The sequence below is a fragment of the Crotalus tigris genome, unplaced genomic scaffold, assembly GCF_016545835.1.
Source record: "Crotalus tigris isolate CLP2741 ecotype Arizona unplaced genomic scaffold, ASM1654583v1 scf7180000017668.6805642782:7212621, whole genome shotgun sequence".
Lineage (NCBI taxonomy): Eukaryota > Metazoa > Chordata > Lepidosauria > Squamata > Viperidae > Crotalus > Crotalus tigris.
The window spans coordinates 6,255,224-6,282,551 of NW_024096554.1; the positions used below are offsets into that span (position 1 = coordinate 6,255,224).

Consider the following 27,328-nt stretch of genomic DNA (forward strand, 5'->3'; position numbering starts at 1 on the left):
CTCGGATCCTTTCTTTGGCAGCTTCCTTGGAAAGCCAGGAAGCGGCATTTCAACAAATACATCAGAAGGTTCAGATGAAATAGATAAATGCACCCAGGTTATTACTGCCAGTTCGCAATATCCCACGGTAAATATATTAACATCGTTTTTACTGTGTTCTCTCAAATGTAGGATCGCGAAGTACATTTCAATTAATTACTACATTTGCACAATCAAGCGCAGTAATGAATTATTGACTGACAGGTATCTGTCCAGAGCACAGAAGCGTTGCAGTTAAGAGGAAATGCCTTAATTTCATTTCAATTGAAAGATTTAGTCAAAACTGGTATAGATAGTAGTTTTTAATGGACATATGAAATGGTAATACATAGAGATGGAATGAAATGAAAAAGATTGTTTTTCTCTTTTTGTTCTATTAAATACAGGTAGTCTTGCTTATCAACCACAATTGGGACTAACAACTTGGTTAGCACTACAATCACCAAGTGGAAAGCTGACTTCCCATTCCGTCATTAAAAGCAAAACATCATAGAGGAGGGAAAAGGGAATGGAAAAGTGTAGAAAAGAAGGGAAAAAGAAAAGGCCTATTATTTGCTATTGTATTTTATATTATAAAGTAATAAAAAGATCAAAAAGGGAAAAACAAGACACGTGGCCACAATTTTTGATTTTACTTCCACCTTCTCCATTAATTCTGCTTGTCCAAAATTGGTCCCAAAGCCCCTGAATGACAATCTCATGACCATGGGATGCTGTGATGGTTGTAAATGTGAAGATTGGTTGCAAAGTTTTTTTAAAAACACTGTCAGAGTATGAGCAGTCGTTAAACAAGGCAGTCAATAAGCAAGGCCTATCTATAAAATTTAAACAATATATAACAAAGAAATGGTAAAACTAGAAAACTTTTTAATTTTAGAGTTCATAAAGCACTCACACTTTTAAGTTCTGATGATTATTTTAGTTTTGATGTTTTGAGAATATGAAATCTGGTCACTTACTAAAAGATAAATTGATGATGATGACAAAATACCACTGACTCATGTCTCATGATGGTTTACAATAAAAAATATTACAAAAAGTATTACAATGATGAGAATTAAACAATCATTAAAATCACATTTTTTTAAAAAAAACATCTGATTACAACAAGAGGGCCAATTTTCTTGGTTTTGGAATTCATTTCAGAGAACGCTGATGATTCTTAAGAAGGTTCAGCTTTGAGTCACTGGTCTTTAGTTGAAACACATCAACATGGTGATAAAATCTATCTGCCCTCACATGGAAGAAAACACTGCCAGAAATGGAGATAGGATGACATCATTGGCCTGACACAAGAAAAAATGCAGTTAAACTTGCAAAGGTGAAAGAGCTGACAAAACTAATTCACAAAAAGCTGAAAAGTGTAAAGGAGATATTTTAGGATCAGTGGAAGCATCAGAAAGGTGTGATGGTTAATGAACACTCTATTCAACCTTGGAAGCAGTTTCAGGGAAGCACAGCTGCCCCACCCCAACCATCACTATTGCGATAAGTTGAGTTTCTGAAACAACAATCAAAGTGGTGCAATATTGGACACACTGTTTTGATTTATTTTCAAATTGTTATTCACCAGCAGTGTTAGATCAGGAACTAGATAATCCAAAATCAACTCCTAATATTGTACTGTATGTGAAGCTAAGCCAAGCAAAACAGATGTTTCTTCACAATAACAAAGCTGCAGAACAGACCAAGTCATTCTGGGGTTGCTAAAGCCTGGGGGAGAGGATGGCTATAGTAGTTAATTATATTCAGGGCTTTTTTTGTCATAGAACGCCCAGAACAGAGTTCCGGCACCTTTTTTGGATGGAACCTTGTAGGGTAGGTAAGGCAGGTGGTATAACGTGTGTGAATTCCGGCACCTTTTTTTTTTTTTAGAAAAAAAGTATTGATTATATTCATAGGTTGTTCTCAGTGATATGGAAAGCAGAATTGACATTTGCTACTATCCCATGTTTAAAAAGAGTGACACTAAGACAGCATGTTGCAGAATTAGCCCGTCTATACAACAGTTAGAAATGTCTGTGTGCAGGTTATCAAACACATCTAGAGCCAGTGATAGAATTCTCCATCCAGGAAGACCAATGTGGCTTTAGACTGGGTCATAGTGATGTGAATCAGATTTTCACTATAAGGCAAGTAATTGAGTGTCATGATTAAGGAGAACAAATTATTACTGTCTTGATGGATGTCAGGAGTGCCTCTGACAGTGTTCACCAGAGATCAATATAGAAAGTTCTTTGTGATCAGCAACCCTAACCCAACAAAATCATCCAAGTTCATTGTTGCCTTTTATGATGATACAGTTAAAGGACATGATGACAAAAATCACTCCCTTCACAGCCAAAGCACAACTGAGAAAAGAGCTTATTGTTCAGCATGCTAATAGATTGAATAATGGAGAAAAGTTGGGGAGTATAAGGATTCAATGTTGTGTGAAGAAGTTCACAATTGCAACATAGGTTGATGACACTGTTTTCAGAAAGAAATCAGAACTAAAAGCAAAACAGAAAATTGGATTATGGATAAATGTAGAAGAGTTCAAGGCCATGTCGACTGATGGTACGTGATTAAACTTGTCTTTAGTGGTGAGCTAGCTGAGCAGGTTGATGAGTTCAAGATCTTAGGTTCTTTGATTTCTGCATCAATAGTTGTGACATCTACTAATAGTGATTCAAGAGGTAGTAGTACTCGAGCAGTTTTCAACAGTATATGGTGGTGCCTCTGGAAGAAGAAAAACATTAACCTGAAAATGAAGATTTGAATATTTAATATAGTCATCGTGCCAGTCTTTCTCTAAGCAGTGGAAACATGGATATTGTTCAGGGGCTTGTGGGAGCTGGAGTTGTTTCAGATATACACTAATAAGTTGACAAGTACAAATTCACACACATTTCTTTTCCTCCTTCAGAAATAATAGAAAGCAAAAAACAAGACTGCATGGTAATACATGGGGAAGAAAAAGAGAAAAACCCAGTTTAGGCATTCATAAAGAGTTGATTTATCAAGTAAACAGCTTCTGCAAGTTAACAGTTAACCTTCAGAGGCATCCAGGCTCTGCATCTGTAGCACTCTTATTCATTCTTTTATTTTCAGCAATTTCTGTTCTTATCAGCAAATGTAAAATGAGAGCCTTATCCCCCAATAGGTAATTATTTAGAGGGGGGGGGGGGAAATCCCATAAAGTATACACAGTATGCTCAATTATTTAACTTGATTTCTGTGTTAAATTAACCAATTTCTAAGTCTTTTATTTGATGAGAGATAGCTGCAGCTCAAGAACAAGTGCTTGTACCTGATTTTTGTTCTGATTTTAAGTATCTCAGCAGCGTATAATAAAAAGTAGAAACATAATTAATCATTTTTTCTACGGTCACATTCCAGAATAGGAATAAATAAACACACACACACACACACACACACACACACAATGACCTGGATGATTGAAAATCTCCATAATTAAATAGCAAGGAAAACAAACAGGAAGAAAACAAGTAGTATTAATCATTTACAACTATATTCAGCAGTTAAAATCCTCTTCTTTTTAAGAGATGTAATTTTAAGAGATTTCTTTTAAAAAAACTAGGTTACTGAAATAGCATATTCCATTCCTATAAGTGTAATGATGGATGGCTAATGTCACACAGCCAGATAAGTTCATGGCAATTTTACGATTTTATCAGTGTGAAAGCTCAAATAGATGCATTCATTATTTGAAAGTACCTCATTAAAATCTAAATAGGCTTGTAATCTGTTTAGATTTTTATCATTATTATTTTGTGCCTTCAAGGCAGTCTTCATTCATGCAACTGGGACAGGTCCAGGCAGTTTTCTTGACAATTTTTTTCAGAAGTAGTTTGTCATCTTCCTAGAGCTGATGAGAAGTGACTTGCCCTGTCACCCAGCTGGTTTTCATGCCTAAAGCAAGATTAGAATCCATGATCTGCTAGTTTCTAGAGTCTAGTCTAGACCACTGGCTTTAATCAGTACACTGACTCTCTAGTTAAGATTTTAGCAGTAATAAAATATTTTCACACTAGAGATTGCAGAATTGCCATGGAAATGGTTAATTTCGAGGCAATTTTCCCACTATTTTCCTATAGTGGGAAAATAGTTATACAGATTCACAATCAAGTGTAAAAAAGATTTAGAAAGAATTCAAACTACATTTAGTCCTCAACCTATGACCAAATTGGGACCAGAATTTCCATTGCAGGGCAGTTGTTAAATTTTGTGTCCAATTTTATATATATATTTTTGCCACAATTATTAAACAAATCACTGCAGCTGTTAAGTGAATCACAGTCATTAAGCAAATCTGGTTTCCCCCATTGACTTCGATTATTGAAAACTGGTTGGGAAGTTTGCATATGGTGATCACATGACCCCTTCATAAAAACTTGCCTGTTTGCCAAACACCCAAATTTTGATCACGATTATGGGGATGCTGCAACTGTTGTAAGTGTGAGATCTAGTCATAAATCACTTTTTTCAGTGCAATAGTGGCAAATAGTATGCAAATATCTTAAATGTTTCATTATCAATACTTTTTAATAAGAAAAGTTAATATGTTCAAAGAAAGGCACAGCTTTGTCTATAATGTCTTTAATAGACATCAGTGGTTGAAAATCTTATTTTGGGGAGACATTGCACAAAATTCTTTACTGTAGCTTGTTACACATCAGCATCAGATGCATCCAAACTCATGCTATTGTCTCTTACAAAAATGCTGAACATTATTTCTCTGATGTCTATTACTACCATGGATCTGAGGTATAGAGTTAAAAATCATGCTTTGCATTATGACATACACTAAAAAAAAAATAAACATTTCTGAAAGTGAGAAAGTTCCCCCTCCTTCAATAATAAGAACAAAAAAAGGAGATAAATTTTCAAAATTATTCCTTATTATTAAAGTGGACTTCCAGGGAAGAAATAGTGAATTGACAATTGTAGCAGAATGAAGAGACATCAAGTAGACCAGGGCTTTGCATTCTCTCTCTGGATAAGGAAAGGATCCGAGATTGCACACAAGTACGCCATTCAGTTGCTCCTCATGAGGAGACCAGGAGGTGGTCTCCAGTGAGTTTATAGAGCTTGGGAGAAGCAGGAATAGCTAGCTTGCTCAATCCATGGTAGGATCTTTAAAGATACTGGGTTCGCGTGCTTCCTTTTCAGAAATTAGTTAGTTGTTTTCAGCTGTTAGAAACCTTTAGATTGACAAATTTTACAGAATTGGGTACCCCAACCCTTGCTTGACAAAAGAAGTTTTAAACACAAGTTTAATTTTTTGGGAATACATAGGTAGGCCTCAACATGACTATTTGTTTAGTGACTGAAGTTTCAATAGTACTGAAAAAAGTGACTTTTGACTAGTCCTCAACTTACAACTGTCACAGCCTCTCCACAATCATGTGGTCTTGATTTGGGTACTTGGCAATCGTCATGCATATATGACGGTTGTAGCATCATTACAAAGATTCCAGATAAATTTGAAATAGGATTTTGAAATTATAGTATGCTTGTGGGAAAATATTTTTGTTTTGCATTCTAACAAAAAAAAAACATGATAGGATGGGCCTTTGAAAGTTGGACACCACAGGGAACTAGAAGAAATTAAAGATTACAAGGAAAGAACAGCATTTAAATTTGATTAATATAGAATGAAGTAAAATATTTTAATGTTCAGCATACTGAACAATATTTTTGAACAATGGACCCAGAATTTAATTTTAAGAGTATGTTTCTACTGATAGACAGTGTTTTAAAAAGTGTTCTGGAATAACAAGTTTTACCAGACAAGATTAAAACTGATCTAAAAGTAGATTTAAAAATTACAGACTACAAGAATGACATTGAAAAAAAATATTACTGGATATATGAAAGAAACTGACTAATGTCTTAATAATTGAAACAGATACATAAATACCAAACTAAGACAGTGACCTGGATAATCTTCCTATATTGGATTTACAAGAGATTTGTTAAAGCTTTGTAGGATCTTGTGAGAAGGGACAAAGAAAGTTTAGTTTGCATTAGTTTTTTGTTGTAGTAATTTTTTAATAAAATTACTATAAAAAATAAAAAGTGAAACCCCATAGTTGTTATTGCAACTCTCATTTGGAATTCAAGGCATCTATAGCTAGCTGTGCAAAAACTCCATCTGTCCCACAGACTCTTGACCTGTCTTTTAGAAAAAATATCCCCAATTTAGGCCATTATATCACCTATTCTTCCCCTTATACTGCTGTCAGGTGCCCAGAGGGCCTATTTATTGATGATCCTTGAAAAGCAGCATCTTCAAAGGCAGATGGGCCCAGTTCATATATAAAACAAAGAAACACTCTTACTGACAAAAAGCCCTCCCTACTTAACAGAGGCAGACTACTGAATTAGTAGCAGGAGTTGCGTAATGAGATCAGCATCCTGAAATTCAGGAATGACTTTCATCTTCTGGTTTCATCTTCAGGAGTGAATGAAGACAAGGGGCAACTCATTTGTGGTAGGTGAAAGGAAAATAATTCTTCTGAACTGTACAGCTCCCTGTCTGGCATATTTCCTTTGAGAATTGTTTTAAAAAGAAATAAGTGAAGCAGAACCAAAGTAGAAGGTAGGATGCAAACATGGTTGAGGAAACAATATCTTATTAAAGAAGGTGATGCAACAGGATGTTGATTGCTAGGTACTGAATGGAACATATCTATATTTGCCACAAACTCTGAGCTATTTCATACACTCCAGATTTATGAAATTCTGAAATCCAGACGACTCCTATACCAACATCAAAACTAACCCAGCTACCTCAGGAAGTGAGAACAATGGGCAATGACATAGAATCAGTGAAGTCTCAGTTCTGTCCCGGGTACCCATCTTCCTGAGCATCCATTCAGAACTAAGAGGTATCAGTTGACTAAAGGTTGTACAGCTGGGTCGTGATTATTTGAGTTCAAATAATGCAATATTTGATTTAGTTTAGATTAGCAAAAATTCTATTGACACAACTCTGCCACCAATCCATGTGGCCCTTAGCCTTCAAAGAAAACTATTTTTAAAAGATAGAATATTCCACCAAGCTGAAGGTAAGCTGTCTGTGTCTGATGAAAAATTGCATACTAAAATACTCTGAAGGGTCAGAATATAGAACAAATATGGAGAATCATCAATTAATCAGCTTAATTTTTTTAAAAAAAAAATCTTTTAGGTTCAGGCACTAGGTAAGGTCGTAGAATTCTGTTGAACTTCAAACTTGTTGACATTTTATCTTGTAATATCCACAATTATAGTTTCAGCCAGATTTACTACATCCAAGCTGCTGCAGATAATTCAGTTTCTACTGAAATCTACTGTTTAATCACCTATTAGTAAATTGTTCATTAACAGGAAGTCTCTTCCAAGTAGCATGAAATGAACAGGAATGTGAGTCCTTACTTTTATGTTGGATGATACTGAAAATCTGCCAAAGTAGTTTAGAGAGCAATAAAAGAATCAAAAACTCTCCTCCCTGGTTTGCAATCTAAAATTTCTGGCAAAGGTAAAGGCTACAGTTCTTAAAGTAAAGAATTCTTATAAGAAGCTATTGGTTTGGAAATTGTTCTGAGAGAACACTAGAAAGAACAAGAGCACGTAGAATTGATGGAACTGATGTGCTTCTGTTCTCTTTCTTACAGGCTGATAGTATGTGTTGCAGTTACATACCCTTTGCTGACAAATGAGGCCAGAGGACATAAAGGCCATTCATGTCATGGACTAGAGCGCATTCATTGATTTCAAGTTTAAATCCCAGTGTCTTATTATTCACCAATAACAGCATTCCTTTCAGAAACTGAAGCAATATGTGTGACTTTATGTACTACTGACATGAAGTCAGAGTATATTAATCATGCACTCTATGCAATTCTAACCCAAGAAAGCTAAGTGCTGTTCATTGTAAATAGTCATCATAAATGGATCCGCTTATGTGATTAGGAATTGTCACTGCCACCTCTTCAGATGGCTGAGATTTAAGGACTCTTGCGATGGCTACTTTCTGCAAGATGTTTAATTCAAAACATATTGTAGAAACTGTAAGAGGGGTTACTGTCTATGGTGACCTTAACACTTTCAAGAAAAGTTGAGATTAGATGGGTGGCATATAAATTTTATAACTAATGAATAATCTGCACTTTGCCTTCATCTACACAGATAAATGGTAGTGTTTTCAAAAGACAGTTGTGAATTAAACTCATTTTGCCAATTTCACCCATTTTTTTGTGAATCTACCTTCCTAAGTCTACAATTTTAGTTGTTTTATCCTAGTGGTGCTTGTGTAAATGTGTGTCCTCTCTTAAGCACTTTAAAAGTAGCTGTAATCAAAGTAACTTAGAAAATAGGGGAAAAACTGTGGCTAAGAATATGTTTGCCAGAAAGAGATATAGACATTATTCCTAATTCAGAGGACTTTTTTTTTAACAACTTGGAAAAAACAAAATTAATGAGGCCAGATGAAGAGAAAGGAGAGTGAAATTGTGTTATGCAAGCTGGGACAAAATGATGTAATTCTTTTTGCACAATCTATGTTGAATTGTTTAGAGCAGCGGTTCTCAACCTATGGGTTGCGACCCCTTTGGGGGTCGAACGACCCTTTCACAGGGTTCACCTAAGACCATTGGAAAACACATATTTCCGATGGTCTTAGGAACCGAGACACTGCTCCTCTATCCGTCTCCGCACAGCTTCGAGCTGGAGGCCGTTGCAGCGCCAGATTCATTTCCATCGAGCATCTCCTAAGGGAGGCTGCGCTGCTTCGCGGCCCTTTCCGCAGAGGAGGGTGAACTAAGCTCTGCCGGCACTGTCGCCCTCTTGGCTCTCTCTCTCTTTCCCTCTCTCTTCCCCCCCCTCTCCCCGCCTGGGCGCTTCTCCAACCAGGCTGGGCGGAGCGGCCTTCCTGCCCCACCTCCCTGGCCAGCTGGAGCCGGGCAGGCCAGCGACCTTCGGAAGTGAGGCGAGGACAGGTGAGGCGCGCTGAGTCCCGGGCACGGCGGCTGAGTGGGCAGTGTCGGTGCACGTTTGGAGAGCCCTTAGGGTTGGGGGTCACCACAACATGAGGAACTGTTTTAAAGGGTCACGGCATTAGGAAGGTTGAGAACCACTGGCTTAGAGAATCTTAAAGAGGCCCTGCAAAGGCCCAGGTTTTTTGAAGCTCTAGCTAGAATGTCCTCTAGGCTATCCCTGGCCAAAGTTATGCCCTCTAGATAGGACCAACAGAAGGATGAGGTAGCGTTGATGAATAATATAGTAACTCCATGTGGTTGGGAGATTCTGTGCAGCTCCAGCTTTGTTAACTTGTCTCAAACAATGCCTAAAACATTTGGTTAAAATACAAGTTTAGTTCTTCACAAACCTTATCAGATGATATTGTGGACGTAAACTCCCATTAGAAATGTGATTAATAATTATGTCAGAAGTTATCTCTTATTAAAAATGTTCTTTCAGAGAATAGTAAGTTCATGTTATTAAAATCTTTATTCACATAATACTTGCCTATGCATAGCCTGATCCTTGGGAAATGCAAAACTGAAACTTGTTTTCTTTTCCCAACAGCTTCTACTCATAACCACTCCAAAAGACAAGTCTTTAGCAGCTTCAAGGTGAACATTTTGTTTCAGCTGCCACATGAATAAGTTACTTCTTAATAAATTATTTTCTTTTCTTTTTTAACAACAGTTCCAGTTCTTCCAATGCAATGGACTACTTGTCTGTTCAAGCACAGGATGTCTCTTCCAGTTTCTTAATCTTAAAATAGCATATAAAGGAAACATGAAGTTATTCGGAAAGTCTCAATTAACCAGCAAGATGTTTTCTTCCTCAACAGCATCTGCCAGGTACAGATTCAATGCGATTGCACACTTACCATGCATCTACAAAAAACTCATCTTAGCCGCTGATATGATTGGCTAGTATTTGATAAAAAGTCTAAAGCTGGTGACCCTCATAATGGCAATTATTAACTATTATCAAGTTGCTCTAATTTGAGACATTTAGCTGAACCAACCTGACAAAAATCAACTTATTTTGGAAGTTCTTTTTGTTAAAGGAGGCATAACATTATAAATAGGATTTGGCATTAAGCCAACCAATAGTTTAGGCAGCCATTTTAAGATTATTACTGGCATAGGCTGAAACGTGAGCTTTAAAAATGCTGTAGGGTAAGGAAAGTTACTGAAACAGATGCAGACGCATCCTTTTTGCATCTATGGGCGTTGGGGTCTGTTTCCAAAAGAGGAAGCATGTCCAAATTAATTTTAAAAATTATTAGAACTAACTGATAAACATCTGGTCTCTGTATTTAAATTTCTGTTAACTGACATCCAGGATACAGCTATCGGAAACATTATCTATCATAGAAAATCTTTGAGGTTTTCAATACAGTTGGTGAATAATAGTTCAGGGAATTAAACCTTGGAGTTAACATACAGAATTGTTTTCCACACATTTCCCTCCAATATCTTTGGCAGGACTATCAGGTGCATGAATTAAAACCAAGATACATACATTTTCTGACACTAGAAACACAAATACAATTCCTGATAATGGTCACAAAGCCATGGAATCACAGCTTGGATTAAAAAAAGAAAACAAATGCATCTAAAAACATCTTTAGTTCAGCTCAAACCTTGGAAATGAGACTATCCTGAATGCCTGATAAAACATTTTTCCCTTCCGCAGGCACTCATCATGTCTTCTTAGATTTTCAGTTTAGACCAGAAGTTAGCAACAAATCCTGTTTGTTTTTTGAAATCTACAGCACTGACAGGACATAAAGTACTGGCTCAAGCCCCACTTTTTAGGAGAAATATTAGGTTCAAGACAGCAAGAACCCTTACATAATGATTTGCACAAAAATCTCTGGTTAGGACTTTGCAGCATTGTGCAGGCCTGAGTAATTTCAGCCTTGTATATGGACAACAGATTTCAAAAGTAATCTAGAACAGTCTTTCTCCTTCAGCAGTTTTGGATTTAAGAGAACACCAAACACAATTATACATTCCCTTACGAAGTCCTTTAGAAAATTTCTGCAAAAGATGCATCGATGTATATCTATCAGGAGAGAAAGTAAATCTTTTCAATATCAAATTTGCCCTACCCCTCCATCACTTTTCTTTTTTTTAACATGGCCAGTATGGATGCCTAGATAGCCTATTCTTTAAAACCCTGAATTAGACTAAAAAACTAAGATTATACTTGGAGTCAATTAGGAGAATAAGATCTTTTCTGGAACAAGCCCGTATTAGTGTCTCAATATCCATCTCTTCACAGGGAATCCCAGGAGGGCTCTCAGTGCAACATCCACTGCCAGCAATGGAATCCAAAAACAAAAAGAAGATACAGGGCTACCCGAGGGGAACTTTCTTGTCTTCAACAGAGCTTTCAAACTACAAGTGTTTCTTCTTCTGATGCAGAAATTCTGTTATTTAATTCCAGTTTATCCTGCCCATAGCCACGCAGAACCAGTTGTGCTGTTTTCTATTATTACTTTAAAAAATAAACCCTATCAGTTTCTGTTAAAGCTACAAATGGGAAAGTGTCATTCTATCTTCCACCAATACAATGTCTGGCCCAAATTGATCTGTACATTGCTTTATTGTAGCCAAGATGTTCAGCAGTCGTTGGTCCAGGGCGTCCATATGTGGGGCAGACAACACAGGTGCAATAGGGTCATGAACCATAGCAGTTTTTAAGGCAGACTTCAGGACTCCATTCTTCAAATAGTTCAACCTGTTCCATGTGGAGACTCTGATACTGCAAAAGAAAAATCTGGAGTGTGACAACCCTGAGTTTATACCGAAAGTTCAAACCTTCAGAAGTCTTCCCAAAGTTTTTTCAATACTTTAAGCTTTTTAATTAATAGAATGTTATTTCTTAATCATATTATATAAACATTACTTCATTGAAATCTACATTGAAATAAACACAGTACATCGTAATTTACAATATTACAATTAAAAAAGTCTCCCCAAAAAAACTTGTCACAGGATTTACTTATTCAGAGCTATGAACTACAGTGACATTGCTGAAACAGTTTTTAAATTAAAATTCATAAGCCTATATTTAATCAAAAGTAACATCCTCACATTACTCCCAGGGAAGTGGGAATAGATGATAATCAAAGTGCTAAGTTGCATACAAAACCAATTAGCTGCCCTGGGTATGGATGATAAGCCTAGTATTTGGTAAAGCTGTTGCAAAATTATGAATATAAAGAATGATGCTGTGGATGTATGACACAATTAACATAATTTTTATTTTTTCCACAAAGGAAACCTCTGTCATCTTCAGAGGTTGTTCCTCTATCTTTGAAATAATGTTTCTTTTTGTGGACCCCAGAACTTAGTGATTGTTACATGCATTATGTGAAAGGTAGCTACAAGCTAGCAAAATCCTATACCTGAAAATGTAGACACTCCCTCAAGAAAAAAGCTGCAAAGTTATAAGGAATATCTTTCTCCAGCATTAATTTTTAATGCTAACCCTCTCCTTTCTTTAAACAGCTAGTTGTTCCAAAAGTTTAGAGAACGGCACCTTAACATGTAGGCTCTCATTTAGATCGTAAAAACACGTTTAGTGTACTTTTGAGTTCTTATGTTTGATGATTAGTCCTAGGCAACTAACCATCAAATATAAGAACTCAAAAGTATATTAAATAATACCAATATTGCTTTTAAGATAATATTCAAATAAGTCAATAACTTTTTATTCTTTACTCACATGCAGCACTGATAAAGAGGCGCAAGAATGCTTCTCTCATCCAGGGAAGGATTTCCAAAACTGAAAAACAAATACAAAATGAAAAAAAAAATCATTCCCTCTGGAAAAGTCTGTACAACATCTATCAGCAAAATGGATACCCATGCAACTTTATCAAATGATAAAGTGTCAGAAGTGGAAGAAAATTAGCAGTGTGCATCCATGGACACCAAGTCAGAAGACATGAGGAAAACTGTTCAATCTCACAACAGAGAGACAAAGTTTCAACTGAGAAATTGTAAGCTTCCTAGATCAATCTGAAGCCCAAAACACTAAGGAATTCCTGGAGGATTGGCATTCAGACAAAACAAAAGAAATAAACCATATTTACACACCATTCAAGAGACAATAAAAAAAGCTAAGAATAAAAAAGACCAGAACACATCCTTGTCAAAACTGCCAATACCCAGATAAGCAAGGATTAATACCAGGCAAACAATCAAGCAGAAAATAATACCCCAATTAAGGAACTACCAAAGAGAAAACCAAAACTGGCAGAGCAAGCTACAGCATATAAACCAGGAGCAAGCCCCACATTTACTCTGGTGCTGTTATCTAATTGTGTAATGATATGCCTTCAAGCGAACAACCAAGCTCAGAGAGCATCAAGGACTCCAAAGCCATTCTTTCCCATAAATACAATTTGAAATGGGTAAGGAATTCCTGATATTTCAGTTAGCTTTCAAACCAGGTCAAACTTTTAGAGAACCTTAACACTGTAGTAATTATGATAAACCAACTGTAATCTGGTGGCAATTATTTTACTGAAGGAATTTGCATGTAAGATTAATACTTATCCTACCTTTTGGCATTGTCAAGTAGAATAAGCATGCTGGCCCCTTCATCATCCTGAAAACTTTCATAATGATGTCGGTCAGCATTCCCAATCAGATAGTCAAAGATGGCTGTATCAATGATGTCAAGAAGCCGTGGACCTGAATCATAAGGGGAGGTCTTCTTTACAGCATCACAGTAACTCTCATCATATTCCCATCTGAAAGCAGAGACAGAAACTCAACCAAGCCCTGTTGATCTGTTAGGATTTATAGTACAATTATGTAACTTCAAAGGGTTGAAAGAGAAGATTGCATAATTGGGAAAAAAGAACTGCTGTTAAATTTAAAATAAAATTATCTCAAAATCTGCTTGGTAAGAGACCATAGCAAAAGATGGCAAGATTGTCTCTGCTACTTCATTTTCTCTTTTAACATAAAGGTTTCTTCATTTAATCTGGCCTCTTAATTCAATCATAAATGATGATTGGCAACATGGATATTCAGGAAAATGATACAAAATAAGAAAGAATGATAAAATTGGAAGACTGGTTTTTGATATAAGCAGACGTGAACTGATCCAGGCAATACACAGATTAGAATTTCATTAACTACTGCATTTCACACTTTAACTCATGGACTAATGCAGAAGGAAACTGACACAAACTTGAAACAAACTGATTCATCCTTTCCTAACACAGAATAGTATGTTGTACTTTTATAAAGGGAGCTAAGTCTACTGGCAGAAAGTAGAACTACTATTGTTAAAAACTCTTTTTGAAAATGGATTTAGGGATTTTGAAGCAGGTAAAATACATCTCAAAATCCAGGTCCTATGCTATATACCCAGACAGTCTTATACAATGCCATCCCAATAAATGTAAAAAAATGATTTTGCTTTAGAAAAGTCAAAGATTAATAAAAAAAAGAACAAAAAAAGGGGGGGATCTTCATTTCTCATTCATCTTTGAAATCTTTTGCCTCCTACCATGTGTCCTCAAAAATAAGGCCAGTTTTATATTATTTTGTCTCCAAAGACCACTAGGTCTTATTTTCGGGGAATGTCTTACCCACTTATCTGAGGACCGTCACAGCCAGACCTCCCATGCCCTGACACCTGTCGCGCCTCTGCCTGACTTCTGCTGCCGTGAGCACCCGCCAGCAACCAGAAGAAATGGGCCAGTGGCCATGCAGGCTCCTGCTGGATGGGGCTGCTGTTGCTGCCGCCACGAAGTGAGGCAAGACAGGTATCGAGGCGTGGGGACCCTGCGGTAAGTGGATGCGGGGCACGTGAGGCAGTTCCACCCCCACCCCAGCTTTTTATGCATGTACCTTGCCTCACCTTTACAACCAGACATTGGCACGGAGTGAGTGGGGTCTTAACTAAGGCTTAATTTGGGGGGGGGGTAGGGCTTATATTAGGTACACACGTAAAAATCAAGCTAGAGCTTATTTTCGGGATAAGTCTTATTTTCGAGGAAGCACGGTAGCTTCTCAGTGTAACTTCGTTATTTCCCAGAAAAGGAACTGATTTTTAACAATCAGGTACAACATATATGATCAGTTCAGCAACTTAAGGTCGACACCTCCTTATGCCTCTACAATTGTAGTCCATTTTCTGGACTGACCAACTAAAACAGCAAGGTCACTGCTGTGAACTCCTTACCTGGCTAACTTGCCCTCCCGGTACGTCCTGCCCCATGGATGCCGATGTTTCTGAAGAGGCCATGCATCTGGCAGCCAAAGAGTGAGTGATCCTTCCATGGAATCTCCTTCAGCACAGGCTGGTTCTGTTTCCCGGCAGTAGTAGCACTTCCCATAGAAACAAGTATTATTACCTGGAAAGCAAACAAAAATTAGAAAAAAGCAGCTAACTTAGACCTAAATTAAACCGTGATACTAATTATTTAGCACTTCTAATTTCTAAGAACTTGGACTAGTTAAGAAGCTTTCTGGGAAAGAAACCATCAGTTCTAAAAAGGTTGATTTAATGGTCATTATCTGTTGCTGCTGCAGCTCACTTCTCTAAGAGTGAGGCTTAGTCAATTTAGGGGGTTGTTTATTTTTAAACAGAGTTGGATTGTAAAGTAATTTTATCTTGCACAGTCCCCACCTCCCAGTTCTTCCACTAGTTTGGAAACAGACTTCAAGTAAACAAGTAAACACCTTACTATACTGATAAATAAAAACCTGGGCAAATTCAACAGCAGATATTTAACGGAAATATACATATTTCAGAGAAATTATCTGCTGTGGCCTTTGGCCAGATTCCCCAAAATGGCCTATTTTCATATTCAAAACCAGCAATCTCAAAATTTAAACAAAGTCTTCTCTTACTGTTGAAATAATTGAGTAAAGGCAAATCGCAAGTAGTCTTCAATTTATGACAAGAGACTGGAAAAATTGTCATTAAATGAGGCATCATGTGACTGCACACTATTTTATAACCTACTTTGCTGTAGTCATTAAACAAATCACTGTGGTTATTAAGCGAGACATGACTACAACCTGCGACTTCCCCTGCCAGTTTCCCCATGAACTTTGCTTGTTGGAAGCTGGCTGGGTGGGAAGATCACAAACGGCAGTCACTTGACCCCGGCATGCTGCAAACGCCAAAATGTGAGCCAGTTTCCAAGCACCTGACTTATTTAAGTGAGGCATCACATGACCACGAGAAGAACCCTACAATGCTCCTATGTGCAAGGACCATTGCACTTGGCTGTATGTCACTTTTTCAGCTGCTAAACAAATGGGCATAAGTCAAGGACTACTTGTACAATATACTCTGCTACAAATATCAGAGAAATCATTAACATGTCAAATACCAGACCTCAATGGAAGTTTTATTCAGGAATCAAAGTAATCCGTATGCCGACTTACTTCTGATTTTCCAGGTTTGAGATTAGACACATATTATCACATTGTCCTTGCTAGGGCTAAGAGTGTTCTGCCAAAACTGATGTTAGTCTCAAACTAGAATTTATAATCTAAATCAGTGGTTCTCAACCTTGGCAACTTTAAGACTTGTGGACTTCAATTCCCAGAATTCCTCAGCCAGCTTTGCTGGCTGAGAAATTCTGGGAGTTGAAGTCCACAAGTCTTAAAGTTGCCAAGGTTGAGAACCCCTGATCTAAATGTTTGAACTGTATATCATTACTAGCTCTAATATGGGTACAGATCTGTATTAATACTGGAAAAAGAAGATAATTTGTATATATGACAGAGAGAGCTGTTGAGTTAAGAGCATGATCTCTAGCAAGCATTCTTCAAATTGTATTTTCCCCAAGGATCCAGGAATGTTATAAGAGGCCAAACATGCAGAATTTATTTGTATTTTTGACCTACCTAAAGTCATGAAAGTACTAAGCAACTGTTCTGTGGCAACAGGTTTGATCTCTGTCCGGAGGTTCACAAACCTACCAATCACAAGTGGTGCCCGTCGGAAACCTAAGATTCTGTTTGAACAAGAAAGAATAAAATGAAACAAGATATGAATTCATGCAACACAATAGACAGTATAGGCTGGATCTAGCTATGAAATCTGTAGGAATCGCTCAAAGGTTTCTGAGTTCTTAAAAGTAATTTTAAATATAACTTCTTAGTTATTAATATCTATGTTTTATTTTATTTTGAACTGCAACTGATAATTTTTATTTCTCTCTTTTGGATTCTATAAATTTACTGAATTAGAAATTGAAGTTAATACAAACTTTTTGCATATTTGGACCATGATCTTATTCATGTGCCAGACCTCTGGGTATACTTGGCTCATAAAAAAGGAAAGCCCTTGAAAAAAGATCTGCCAGAAGTACAACTTTTTAGGCTTAGATTGTGTTTAGGCTGAATGTTTATTAATTGTTGTAAATCATCAAAGTGGTGGCAACTCACCCGCTTCTTAAATATATGGAAAATGTCTTGCAACAACATTGAAGGACCAATAGTTCTTGAACTGAAGCACCAGAGATTTTCCCAACACTGACCAGAATAAAGATTGCACTTGATTTAAGTTTAAATTTAAATTCATTGGTGAAGAATATGTCAGACTGCTAATCTGTGCCCTTTACTGAGAACTTGTACTAAAAGATCTACAGAGATTACTTTTGTGGAGCACAAGTTAAGAATTTAGGCACTGACTCCTAAGGGATTATCCTGAAATAAACTTGCTGAACACTGTCCCACTAAAGATGCTCTCACTACTGAGATGGCCCTGAACTCAAAGGAGTGGGCCTTCTCCCATGGAATTCACTCTCTTGACATTACATTCTACCCCCTATTCCAGCAGAGGAATCACCTTTTCTTTTTAACTTTAAATTGGTTTATAATTTATATTCACTGATTTTATCAGATTTTATAGAAAGGTGAAGTATAAACTGAATGATTAAACAATGTATATTGTATCCAAGTATCAAAATTTTACCTGTCTAGATGGAAGGCTGCCACCTCTGCATTATGTCTGTCATAGCCAGCATATGGCTCTCCTTCTATTACATAGTCTCTGGGATATCTAAAAATTATGAAAAAATAAGTGATTAAATGACTAATAGATTTTATTTCAGATTAAAGAAGAATCTCCAGTAAACAACCACTCTTCTTCATCTCAGGATAGTAATGAGAAAATAACTTTGAAGAACTTTTCTCAGTGCCAAGTCTTCTAGCAATCAGTTGTATTGCCCCATATAAAAGGAAATATCTCACAAACACTTCCACCCAAAGACACAGGCCTGTTTCTTACTTTAGAAGCAATGTTAGGGTCTTTCAGCAAACATCTACTCATTGTCTTGATCTTAGCTGCATACTTCTTCTAATAGGGAACAATGATCAGGCACTCCTGTTTGGGAAACTTAATGCAAATTACGTGCTAAGGCATGCTTTAATTTGTTACTGCATTGTGTGTATCTGCAATTCTTGTTTTATGACATGATGCAAAGTATGAGTGCAAACTTTATGACTTATGCACAAACTACAACTTTGTTCAAATTCAGCCATTAAGCTGTTATCAGCCATTAAGCAGATAAGAAAAAGAGTACATATGATATTATCTGTCACTGAAGAAGCATTTTACCTCTTAGGTTTGAAGACTACTTTCTGTCCACCTTCCAGCACAAGCAGTGCTTTCAACTGGGTACCCTTATAGCCCACATCTGCTTTGATGATTTTCTTGGTAGCCATAGCATGCATCACTGCACCCAGTTCTGGTGTTTCCTCCGGGTACACTTCACGTGGCACCACCCACTGGGCTGCAATCTCCCAAGGAGATTGCAGTGTGTGATCAAGTCGTGGGTCTAATTCGATCCGTAGGCTCGTCATCATGCGATGGAAGGCGCGCTGGTCCTCACGATTGGCTGCTGATGTGTCCAAGTTGTCTATGAGGAAAACCTTTGTGAAAATAAAGATGACGAGCAGAATTGCCAGAAGTACCACACGCTGCTTCAACTTCATGATGATTAGTAGTCCCTTTCTGCTGACTTATCAAAGGCTACAGGAAATCTCTCACAAAACAAGATGATAAGCACAGCAGTTCCTGATTAATTTTATTCATTATCTTCAATCCAAACGATCCACTGTTGCAACTACATCTTCTGGTACTCCTGTAATTAAAATCACAATTGAATTTTATACTATTAGCAAATTCAGCAGGTTTCTCTTGAACAGAAGTTGCTGATTTGTAATGTTACAATTTACTGTCTATTTCAATGGGGTTACCCATAACATACTCTGGCTCTAAGACAGATACTTTTCAAATCAGGACTTACTTAAAAATAGCCTCCACAGCCACATTTTCAGAAAACTAGAGTTGTTAGAGTCACTTTGTATGTCTACCACTAAATATATAGAACTGATTGACTTTAATCCCATTTTATAAAGATACCATTTCTTTCCACTTTTCTCATCTTTTACAGCTTCAACTGACCTTTGATATTTACTTTGAAGTAGAACTATTAGAAATATACACGTTCCACCCCACTCCCATCCCAAATTAATACATACATAGCCATAGTTATGAAAACCTTTATTTTATTTCTTATTTAGATTTATATTATCCACATGCTAATGTCAAATGAAGAACATACAGTTCATCTGAATGTAGAGGTGCATGAAAAATATGGCCGATGGATAAAATGTATCAAGAGTTAGGCTATGAACCTCCATGATCAATAATAGTCTAGAAGCAACAAAACCCCTCTAGAATTTTCCCTTTAAACTATAACACTCTATGACAAATTTAATGAAAATCAGCTAGTCAGAATCTTGTTGGTGACTAAGTTCCTAAAAGGAAGGAAAAGAATTATCTATGTTTTTTCTTTCCAAGATTTAATATAAAAACCAACAGATCTTTAAATTCTGCCAACTCCATATAACAGAATGTCTGTCATTCAACTGTTAAAGTAAAGCAATTATTTTCTAGAAACATAGGAAGGCTATTATTTTGTTTCCAACATAAGCAGAGAGCTGTATAAAGCATATCTAAAACACCAGTCTTGTGCCATACCATGATGTGGATCAGACCCCTTATTTTAGAGATATTCATAGCAGTATAAAACACTTGAATTAACTACTACATTACGATAGATTGGAATGGATTATTTGTACTTTTTGAAGGTTCAAATGCCTCAGCATGAGTTTTTCATGCTCCAAAGTTAGCACTGTCAGGCTCTAGTTCTAATTACAAATAGAATTTGTAATTTTTTTTCTATAGAAACAAATCATGATTACTCAAACCAAGATTTAATGCAATCTTTTTTAAGTAGTGTGATAATCATATACCAGATAGTTTGTGCAAGAGCATTGTTTATTTCTATTATCTGGAACAGCTCCATTCATATTTGTGTTTTACATTTCAACACTTTCAAATCTGTTTTAATTCATAGTAAATTAATTTATACATATTCTCATCTTTCTATCATCCCTATAACCTTCATTCTCCCAATAGCCATTACAATTTTAAATTGTATGTCCCATATAGCATCTTTTATTTATTGAATTCCATTTATGTTGTTGTTGTTAATTGCGAAGTTGTGTCCGACCCATCGCGACCCCATGGACAACGTTCCTCCAGATCTTCCTGTCCTCTACCATTTTCTGGAGTCCATTTAAGTTCACACCTACTGCTTCAGTGACTCCATCCAGCCATCTCATTCTCTGTCGTCCTCTTCTTCTATTGCCCTCAATCTTTCCCAGCATTAGGCCCTTCTCCAGTGAGTCCTTCCTTCTCATTAGGTGGCCAAGTATTTGAGTTTCAACTTCAGGATCTGGCCTTCTAAAGAGCAGTCGGGGTTGATCTCTTCTAGGACTGACCGGTTTGAACGCCTTGCAGTCCAAGGGACTCGCAGGAGTCTTCTCCAGCACCATAGTTCAAAGGCCTCAATTCTTTGGCGTTCAGCCTTTCTTATGGTCCAACTTTCACAGCCATACATTGCAACTGGGAAAACCATGGCCTGGACTATACGCACTTTTGTTGGCAGGGTGATGTCTCTGCTTTTTAGTATGCTGTCTAGATTTGCCATAGCTTTCCTCCCCAGGAGCGTCTTTTAATTTCTTGGCTGCAGTCCCGACCTGAGGTGATCTTGGAGCCCAGAAAAATAAAATCTGTCACTACCTCCCTTTCTTCCCCATCTATTTGCCAGGAATTGAGAGGGCCGGATGCCATGATTTTGGTTTTCTTAACGTTGAGTTTCAAGCTAACTTTTGCACTCTCCTTCTTCACCCGCATCAAGAGGCTCTTTAGTTCCTCTTCACTTTCTGCCATTAGAGTGGTATCATCTGCATATCTTAGGTTGTTGATATTTCTCCCGGCAATCTCAATTCCAACTTTTGTTTCATCTAGCCCTGCCTTTCTCATGATGTGCTCTGCATATAAGTTAAATAGGCAGGGTGACAGTATACAGCCTTGCCGGACTCCTTTTCCAATTTTGAACCAATCAGTGGTTCCATGTTCAGTTCTCACTGTTGCTTCTTGACCCGCATATAGGTTTCTCAAGAGACAAATAAGATGGTCTGGTATTCCCATCTCTTTAAGAACTTGCCACAATTTGTTGTGATCCACACAATCAAAGGCTTTAGCATAGTCAATGAAGCAGAAGTAGATGTTTTTCTGGAACTCCCTAGCTTTCTCCACGATCCAGCATATGTTGGCAATTTGATCTCTAGTTCTTCTGCCTCTTCGAAATCCTGCCTGTATAAATGAATTCCATTTATACCTTCTCTAATAAGCTAAGAACAGTTTTTAATGGCTCTCAGGCAATTTTTAGAAATAGAACTGATCAGATATTCTGTAAAATACCATATACATTAAAAACACTGCATTTATAATTAGATTTTATACATAATAGTTGAAGACAAATGATAAATAAACACTCCCTGCAGCAACAGTAAAGTACAGCAACAGGAAATGATCAAAATCACATTTAAACTTGCAAAATAATTATAAGAGTATTTGTTTTAATGGAGTAACATACTATTCTCCATGAGCTCCTGAGGATATTTTATAATGCATTTCAGCTAGAATTCTAATTTAACAGTATTTCTCCTACTAGACTCTCATCACAGTAAAGCATGATTAATTCTGCACACCTTATTAGATATTTTATCACTTGCCAGAATTATAATACAAGAGATGTGCATTCCACAGCTAAAGGAGCAATGTAACCAGATCTTTCCCAGACTGGAGAAAAAAAAAATGTGCTAGTACTGTACAAACTCCCAAGTTTGAAAAAGAAGCAATTTCTTCTTCCAATATTTTATAACATTGAACAAAAACTATATCCCAAGTCAATGGAATATAATGCACAATTTTAAAAACTGTATAGCATTCACCTCAGTTTGCAAGGTTATTTAATTTCCTGACAAATTATTGGCAGGTAAATGCTGGCAAGTTCTAATAACACTAAGTTTTGTGACCTGAAATCTACATATAAATTCCCAAAACAAAATCCCTGTTCCTTCCAATCCAAAGAAAAAAACATTCAGTTTATAAGAATGTACTGAAAATTACAAGCAAAATAGTCTGCTGTTGTAGTAATGGGTAGACTAACACAGTAGAACTAATGTAATTAAAATGATCTTGGGAAGAAGAGAAATGAGAAAAAAACCCTCTGAAACATGCTGTGTCTGACAGACTGTGAAGACCACAGAAGTGGAAAATGACAGACAGATGGTATCTATCTTATATGCTTGCTACATACTCCCTTGGATGTTAATGGCTTAAGACATGCATTTATTCTCACACCATTGTGTTCATCTTAAACTACAGCAACACAATAATGTGTTTTACATTCAGTTTTCCCAAGATGTTAAGAACTGCTGCTGAAATCTTTTAATGCTGATTATCCCTTAACCATCAACCATAACTGTCGTATTCTCTAATGTAACGATTATGAATAAAGTAGGAATGGGTCTAGGTATGTGTCTGGGTGTGTACATATATATATGTCTGTGTTCGTGTATATATACTATACAGTGAAAAACTGTATAGGATTTATTTCTGATTAAGCCAGTAGTATGGTATGTATTATATTTGATTGTTGAGAAATGCTTTGAATAATTGAGGAAGAAATATAGGCATGTGTACAAGATATAATGATCAGGGAAAAAAGTATTGTATGAAGCTGAACTTATGAGAGATTTAGGAAACCCACAAGCAGTATATAAATTCCAAAGTTTTAATTAAGGGAATGTCATTCTAGAAGGTACAAATGCAAATGACTGTAATTAGAATTAGTAGTATATTTGTTCCCCAAGTAAAAGTTGGTACAAATAGTTGGGCTACATTATTTGATGTGGGGAAAAAAATAGCTGTTTTAAGAGGTCTGAATATAACACTGAAAGAATTCACTGTTTAAAATACTTTTTGCATCTCAATATTTGAGAATGATCACCTATAGACAAGCATAACATTTTAAAAGTGTCTAGCTTGCCTGAAAAGGAAATTTTTTACCTCCAAAAATATTCCAGTCTTCCGTTTTCTTACTTGATCAGCAATATAGACTATATGACTTTTATTTCACCAATGATTAATGTACAAATCATGCAGCCATTTTTTAATTTACATACCCATATAAAATCTGTTCAAACTTTTCTTAACCTAACCAGTAACAACTCCCCTTTGAAAGGAAACACTGATGCAATTTGTTGTTCTTTATAGTGCCTCAGCATCTGTATTAATTCATTTCTCTACCAAACGCACTCAAAGCAATTTATTTCTGTACTTTCATACTGATGAGAGAAAATAACGGCCCACTTGGTAAAACCATACACTTATATTTAAAACCACTAAAAAAACTATTACTGTACACTTGATATTGGTCAGCTGATGTCTGAATGGACTTTGCTGGAAAATATTGGGACTGTAACCAATTATTGTTGCAATCATCTCATGCTGCAGATATCAAGGGATAAACAGATATACAGAACAAGAACAAACTAAAAAACAGAGGAAAAAAGGAATGAAAATTAAGAAATAGTTATGGCTAAAAATCCATATAGTGGTTTCATAATTTCTTCCAAATATATTCATTTTAGAGTGAAAGATTAATTTTCCAAATACAAACGTACGTACCGGTAACTACATCAGATCAGAAATTATTATGTATCCATCAATGGAGCCAAAAGTAGTGGCCACCATTTAAATTATATTTATTAAATTTAATAAATGTATTTATTAAAATTATTGTAACATCGGCTCATATTGCAGAATTTAATGACAAAAAATCTTACTCAAACAAAAACAAATTGTTTCAAGGAATAATTGGTTGTTTTTGCAATGCATTAATCATCACACCTTATGCCAAGCACATTGGGCTAGAATGCATGGATACCACTGCTTATTACAATCAAAATATTACATGATACATCCTGGTATCCTATGAATTTATAGCAATAATTTTACAAAATCAGAATTTATTTAGCATGTCCACTCAAAACTTCTGCATCTTATTTTTTCCAAGTAATTCTATTAAAGATTATAATTACAATAGCACTTCTTCTATATCACAGGTCGGCAACCTGCGGCTCCGGAGCCGCATGCGGCTCTTTGAGCCTTGCCCTGTGGCTCCCAGCCTCCTCTGCCTTTGCAGAGAGAGAGAGAGACAGAGAGAGGCAATTGCGCTTCCCTGCTTCAATCTCTCTCTCTCTCTCTCTCTGTGTGTGTGTGTGTGTGTGTGTTTTGTGTGTGTGTGTGTATGTGTAAAAGAGAGTGTACTCACATGTTCTCTGAGGAGCTGAAAAGCTTACTGGGCGGAGCTCCTCCCTTTGCTGCGTCTCTGCAGGAAGCAGGAAGCAGGAAGGGCAGGAGAGAGCTAGCTAGCCCAGCTAGGCTGACTCAGGAATTCTGGGAGTTGAAGTCCATGAGTCATAAAAGAGACGAGGTTGCCTACCCCTGATCTTGTTGGACAACAGCTTGAAGCTTGCCAGGTGATCAGCAGATAGGAGAGGGAGGGGAGAAAGAGAGAGAGAGAAAGAGAGAGAGGGAGGGAGAGAGGAGAGAGAAAGAAAGAGAGTGGGGGAAGAGGAGTGGTAGACCAAGGGCAGATAGAGAGGGAGGGAGAGAGACAGAGAGAGACCCTCTTGACATCTAAAATGAAGATAACACTGTATATATCCTTTTTTTAACCTGTGTGTGTATGTGTATGTGTGTGTGTGTGTATATATATATACACATACATACATGCATACATACATATACATACACACACACACACACACATACACACACACAAATACCCCCCCACACACAAACACACACACCTATAATAAAGGTAAAAAAGGATATATGCAGTGTTATCTTCATTTTAGATATCAAAAGGGTTTTGCGGCTCCCAGTGTTTTGTTTTTGGTGGGAAACAGGTCCAAGTGGCTCTTTAAGTGTTTTGGGTTGCCTACCCCTGTTCTATATCATATATACAAGTGTTAGAATCTGGCTTAAAGATCTTAAGGTCTTCAGGGGCCTGTCCACCTGAGATCAGTGTTCGGACAAAGGTCCTTCCTGGGCTGTAGTGTTGCTCTTCTGCTCAACAGGCTTTCACTCTGCTACCCTTTAAGCACCAAGGGGAGATTTATAAATAGATACCAATCTAGGTATAGATCTATCCAGGGCATGCAAGGGATGCCTGGGATGTGCTTCCTCTCCTCTGCTCAATATTCAGTTTTGAAAATGAAAAAAAAAAACCCACAGAGGTAAAGCCGCAAATGCCACCTTCGGTTTCCCACGAAATAGCAGCAACGTGTGGAGACCTCCCTGCATGAACACACTCAATGTGGTAAAGACGCGTCCTCTACCTATAGGTGGTACTTAATACTTTCCTTTAGATATGAGACCTGGCCAAAAGACTGGCCCCATAAACACACACACGCTCTCTCTCTCTCTCTCTCTCTCTCTCACACACACACACACACCAGCGCTCCGCCCCTGAAATCTCCGCTCTCAAAGGCATCAGCAAAGAGAGGAGCCCACCCCCCATTCCCGACAGTTCTCTCTTCTCGTTTCTCTCTCATACCTCCTTTGCTTTTGTCCCACTGCCCGGTCTGCGGATCCCGACCGAGAAGGGCCCAACTCATCCCCCGGCTTGCGTATCTGCGCGCTTTCCCACCCCCCACCCCCTTCCCCCCCTCTGCGCCCTTCTCCTTACCCAGCCAACAGGCGCCAACGCGCCATCTCCGTTCCCAAGGCCGCCCAACAGGCCGCCCGTCCTCTGCCGCAGCCGCCGCCGCGATCCTTTGCAAGCTTCTTACCCCACAGGCACCCGACCCACCCACCGCTTCTCACGGCTCTCCCCGCCCTGTTCTCCCGCCAGCCAATGGGCACGCTGGGACAGACCACGTCCACTACCCAATCGCCCACTCCAGGCCAAGCCAAGCGCGTGTTTATTCTCGCGCTACGACTCGAAACACCGTCCCCCAAGAGTGCCCGACGAGCCACCGGGTGCTCCATTCCACCAATAGAAGATCGCCGATACTTGATCGCGTTGCTTTCTTCCTTGTTCGCTAGCCAATAGCAAAGCACGCTAGCTAAGACTCCGGGCCGTTCCACGTATGCCTGGCGGGGGGATCCTGCCAACTTGTCTTTTAACTCTCGTGTGTCTGTGAGGGAATAGCCGGGGGTGGGGGGCGAAGTTGTCTATGAAAACATAATGTATAGAACGGGTTGTTCCTACGGTAGCTAAGACGGTGAAGGAACTGTCTTGTAGGAATTTTATATTTTTAATGCTGGCACATAATCAATTTGGAGCAGTGCGATTAAAATCTAGAAAATCCGGCGTTCCGTATTTCCCGGCTAGCTAGACCTACGCAACGGAGAAAAGCAAAGGCAAAACAGAGGCGGCGATCGCGCTCCTCTGTTATTTGACCCCCACGTTCTATTTAATTCCCTTAAGAAAAAAGCTAGAAGCGAAATTGGCTTTAGAAGCCTCGTCAGCGCTTATCGCTCTATCTATCCCATGACAACAATACATTCATCAGGACCTATGAAGTTAATCCCTATTGGAGACACCGCGGTTACCTGATAATTCCTCTGGCTGTAATTTTTGATTGTCGGCTGGGAGGCTGGAAAGACGAATGCAAACGCGGGAGTGGATTTGCCTTTAATGTAACACTGCTACTGATTCTGATTCACTGCCCAGAGCAATAGTACAGCACTCCGCCTTGAACAAATATTAAGCAATATACTCTGGTGTCTTGCCCTGTAAAAGAACCAGGTTGGCAACATTTTAGATTCTAAAAATTTACCAGATCTGGATCCATAT

The 27,328-nt window shown here is 37.8% G+C and overlaps 1 protein-coding gene and 1 long non-coding RNA gene across 4 annotated transcripts; one reads left to right on the top strand and one right to left on the bottom strand.

The window, feature by feature from the left end:
• On the top strand, positions 1–9,863 carry LOC120305401. Of its 2 annotated transcripts, none has more exons than XR_005556032.1 (3): positions 1–127; positions 6,778–6,935; positions 9,739–9,863. It is a non-coding gene; the product is annotated as an uncharacterized LOC120305401 (long non-coding RNA). The 2 variants fall into 2 exon arrangements; XR_005556033.1 differs by lacking the exon at positions 6,778–6,935 and adding an exon at positions 1,186–1,360 and having other exon boundaries at positions 7–127.
• FAM20B (FAM20B glycosaminoglycan xylosylkinase) lies at positions 9,514–27,328 on the bottom strand. 2 transcript variants are annotated; one of them, XM_039337184.1, is made up of 8 exons: positions 27,085–27,328; positions 18,655–19,180; positions 18,010–18,096; positions 16,938–17,047; positions 15,259–15,430; positions 13,622–13,813; positions 12,781–12,840; positions 9,514–11,814 (listed from the first exon to the last, which is right to left on the bottom strand). In XM_039337184.1, the coding sequence occupies exons 2-8, from the start codon at positions 19,029–19,031 to the stop codon at positions 11,583–11,585; spliced, it is 1,230 nt and encodes a 409-aa protein (XP_039193118.1). In that variant the 5' UTR covers positions 19,032–19,180; positions 27,085–27,328; the 3' UTR covers positions 9,514–11,582. The 2 variants fall into 2 exon arrangements, with proteins under 2 accessions (XP_039193118.1, XP_039193116.1); XM_039337182.1 differs by lacking the exon at positions 27,085–27,328 and adding an exon at positions 26,216–26,359.

Excerpts from the sequence above, each read along its gene's own strand:
- FAM20B (XM_039337184.1), bottom strand. The coding sequence starts at position 19,031 with ATGAAGTTGAAGCAGCGTGTGGTACTTCTGGCAATTCTGCTCGTCATC. Across the intron at positions 17,048-18,009 it reads GCAGCCTTCCATCTAGACAG|AATCTTAGGTTTCCGACGGG; the intron begins GTAAAATTTTGA and ends TTGTTCAAACAG. Across the intron at positions 12,841-13,621 it reads CTACTTGACAATGCCAAAAG|TTTTGGAAATCCTTCCCTGG; the intron begins GTAGGATAAGTA and ends TTTGTTTTTCAG.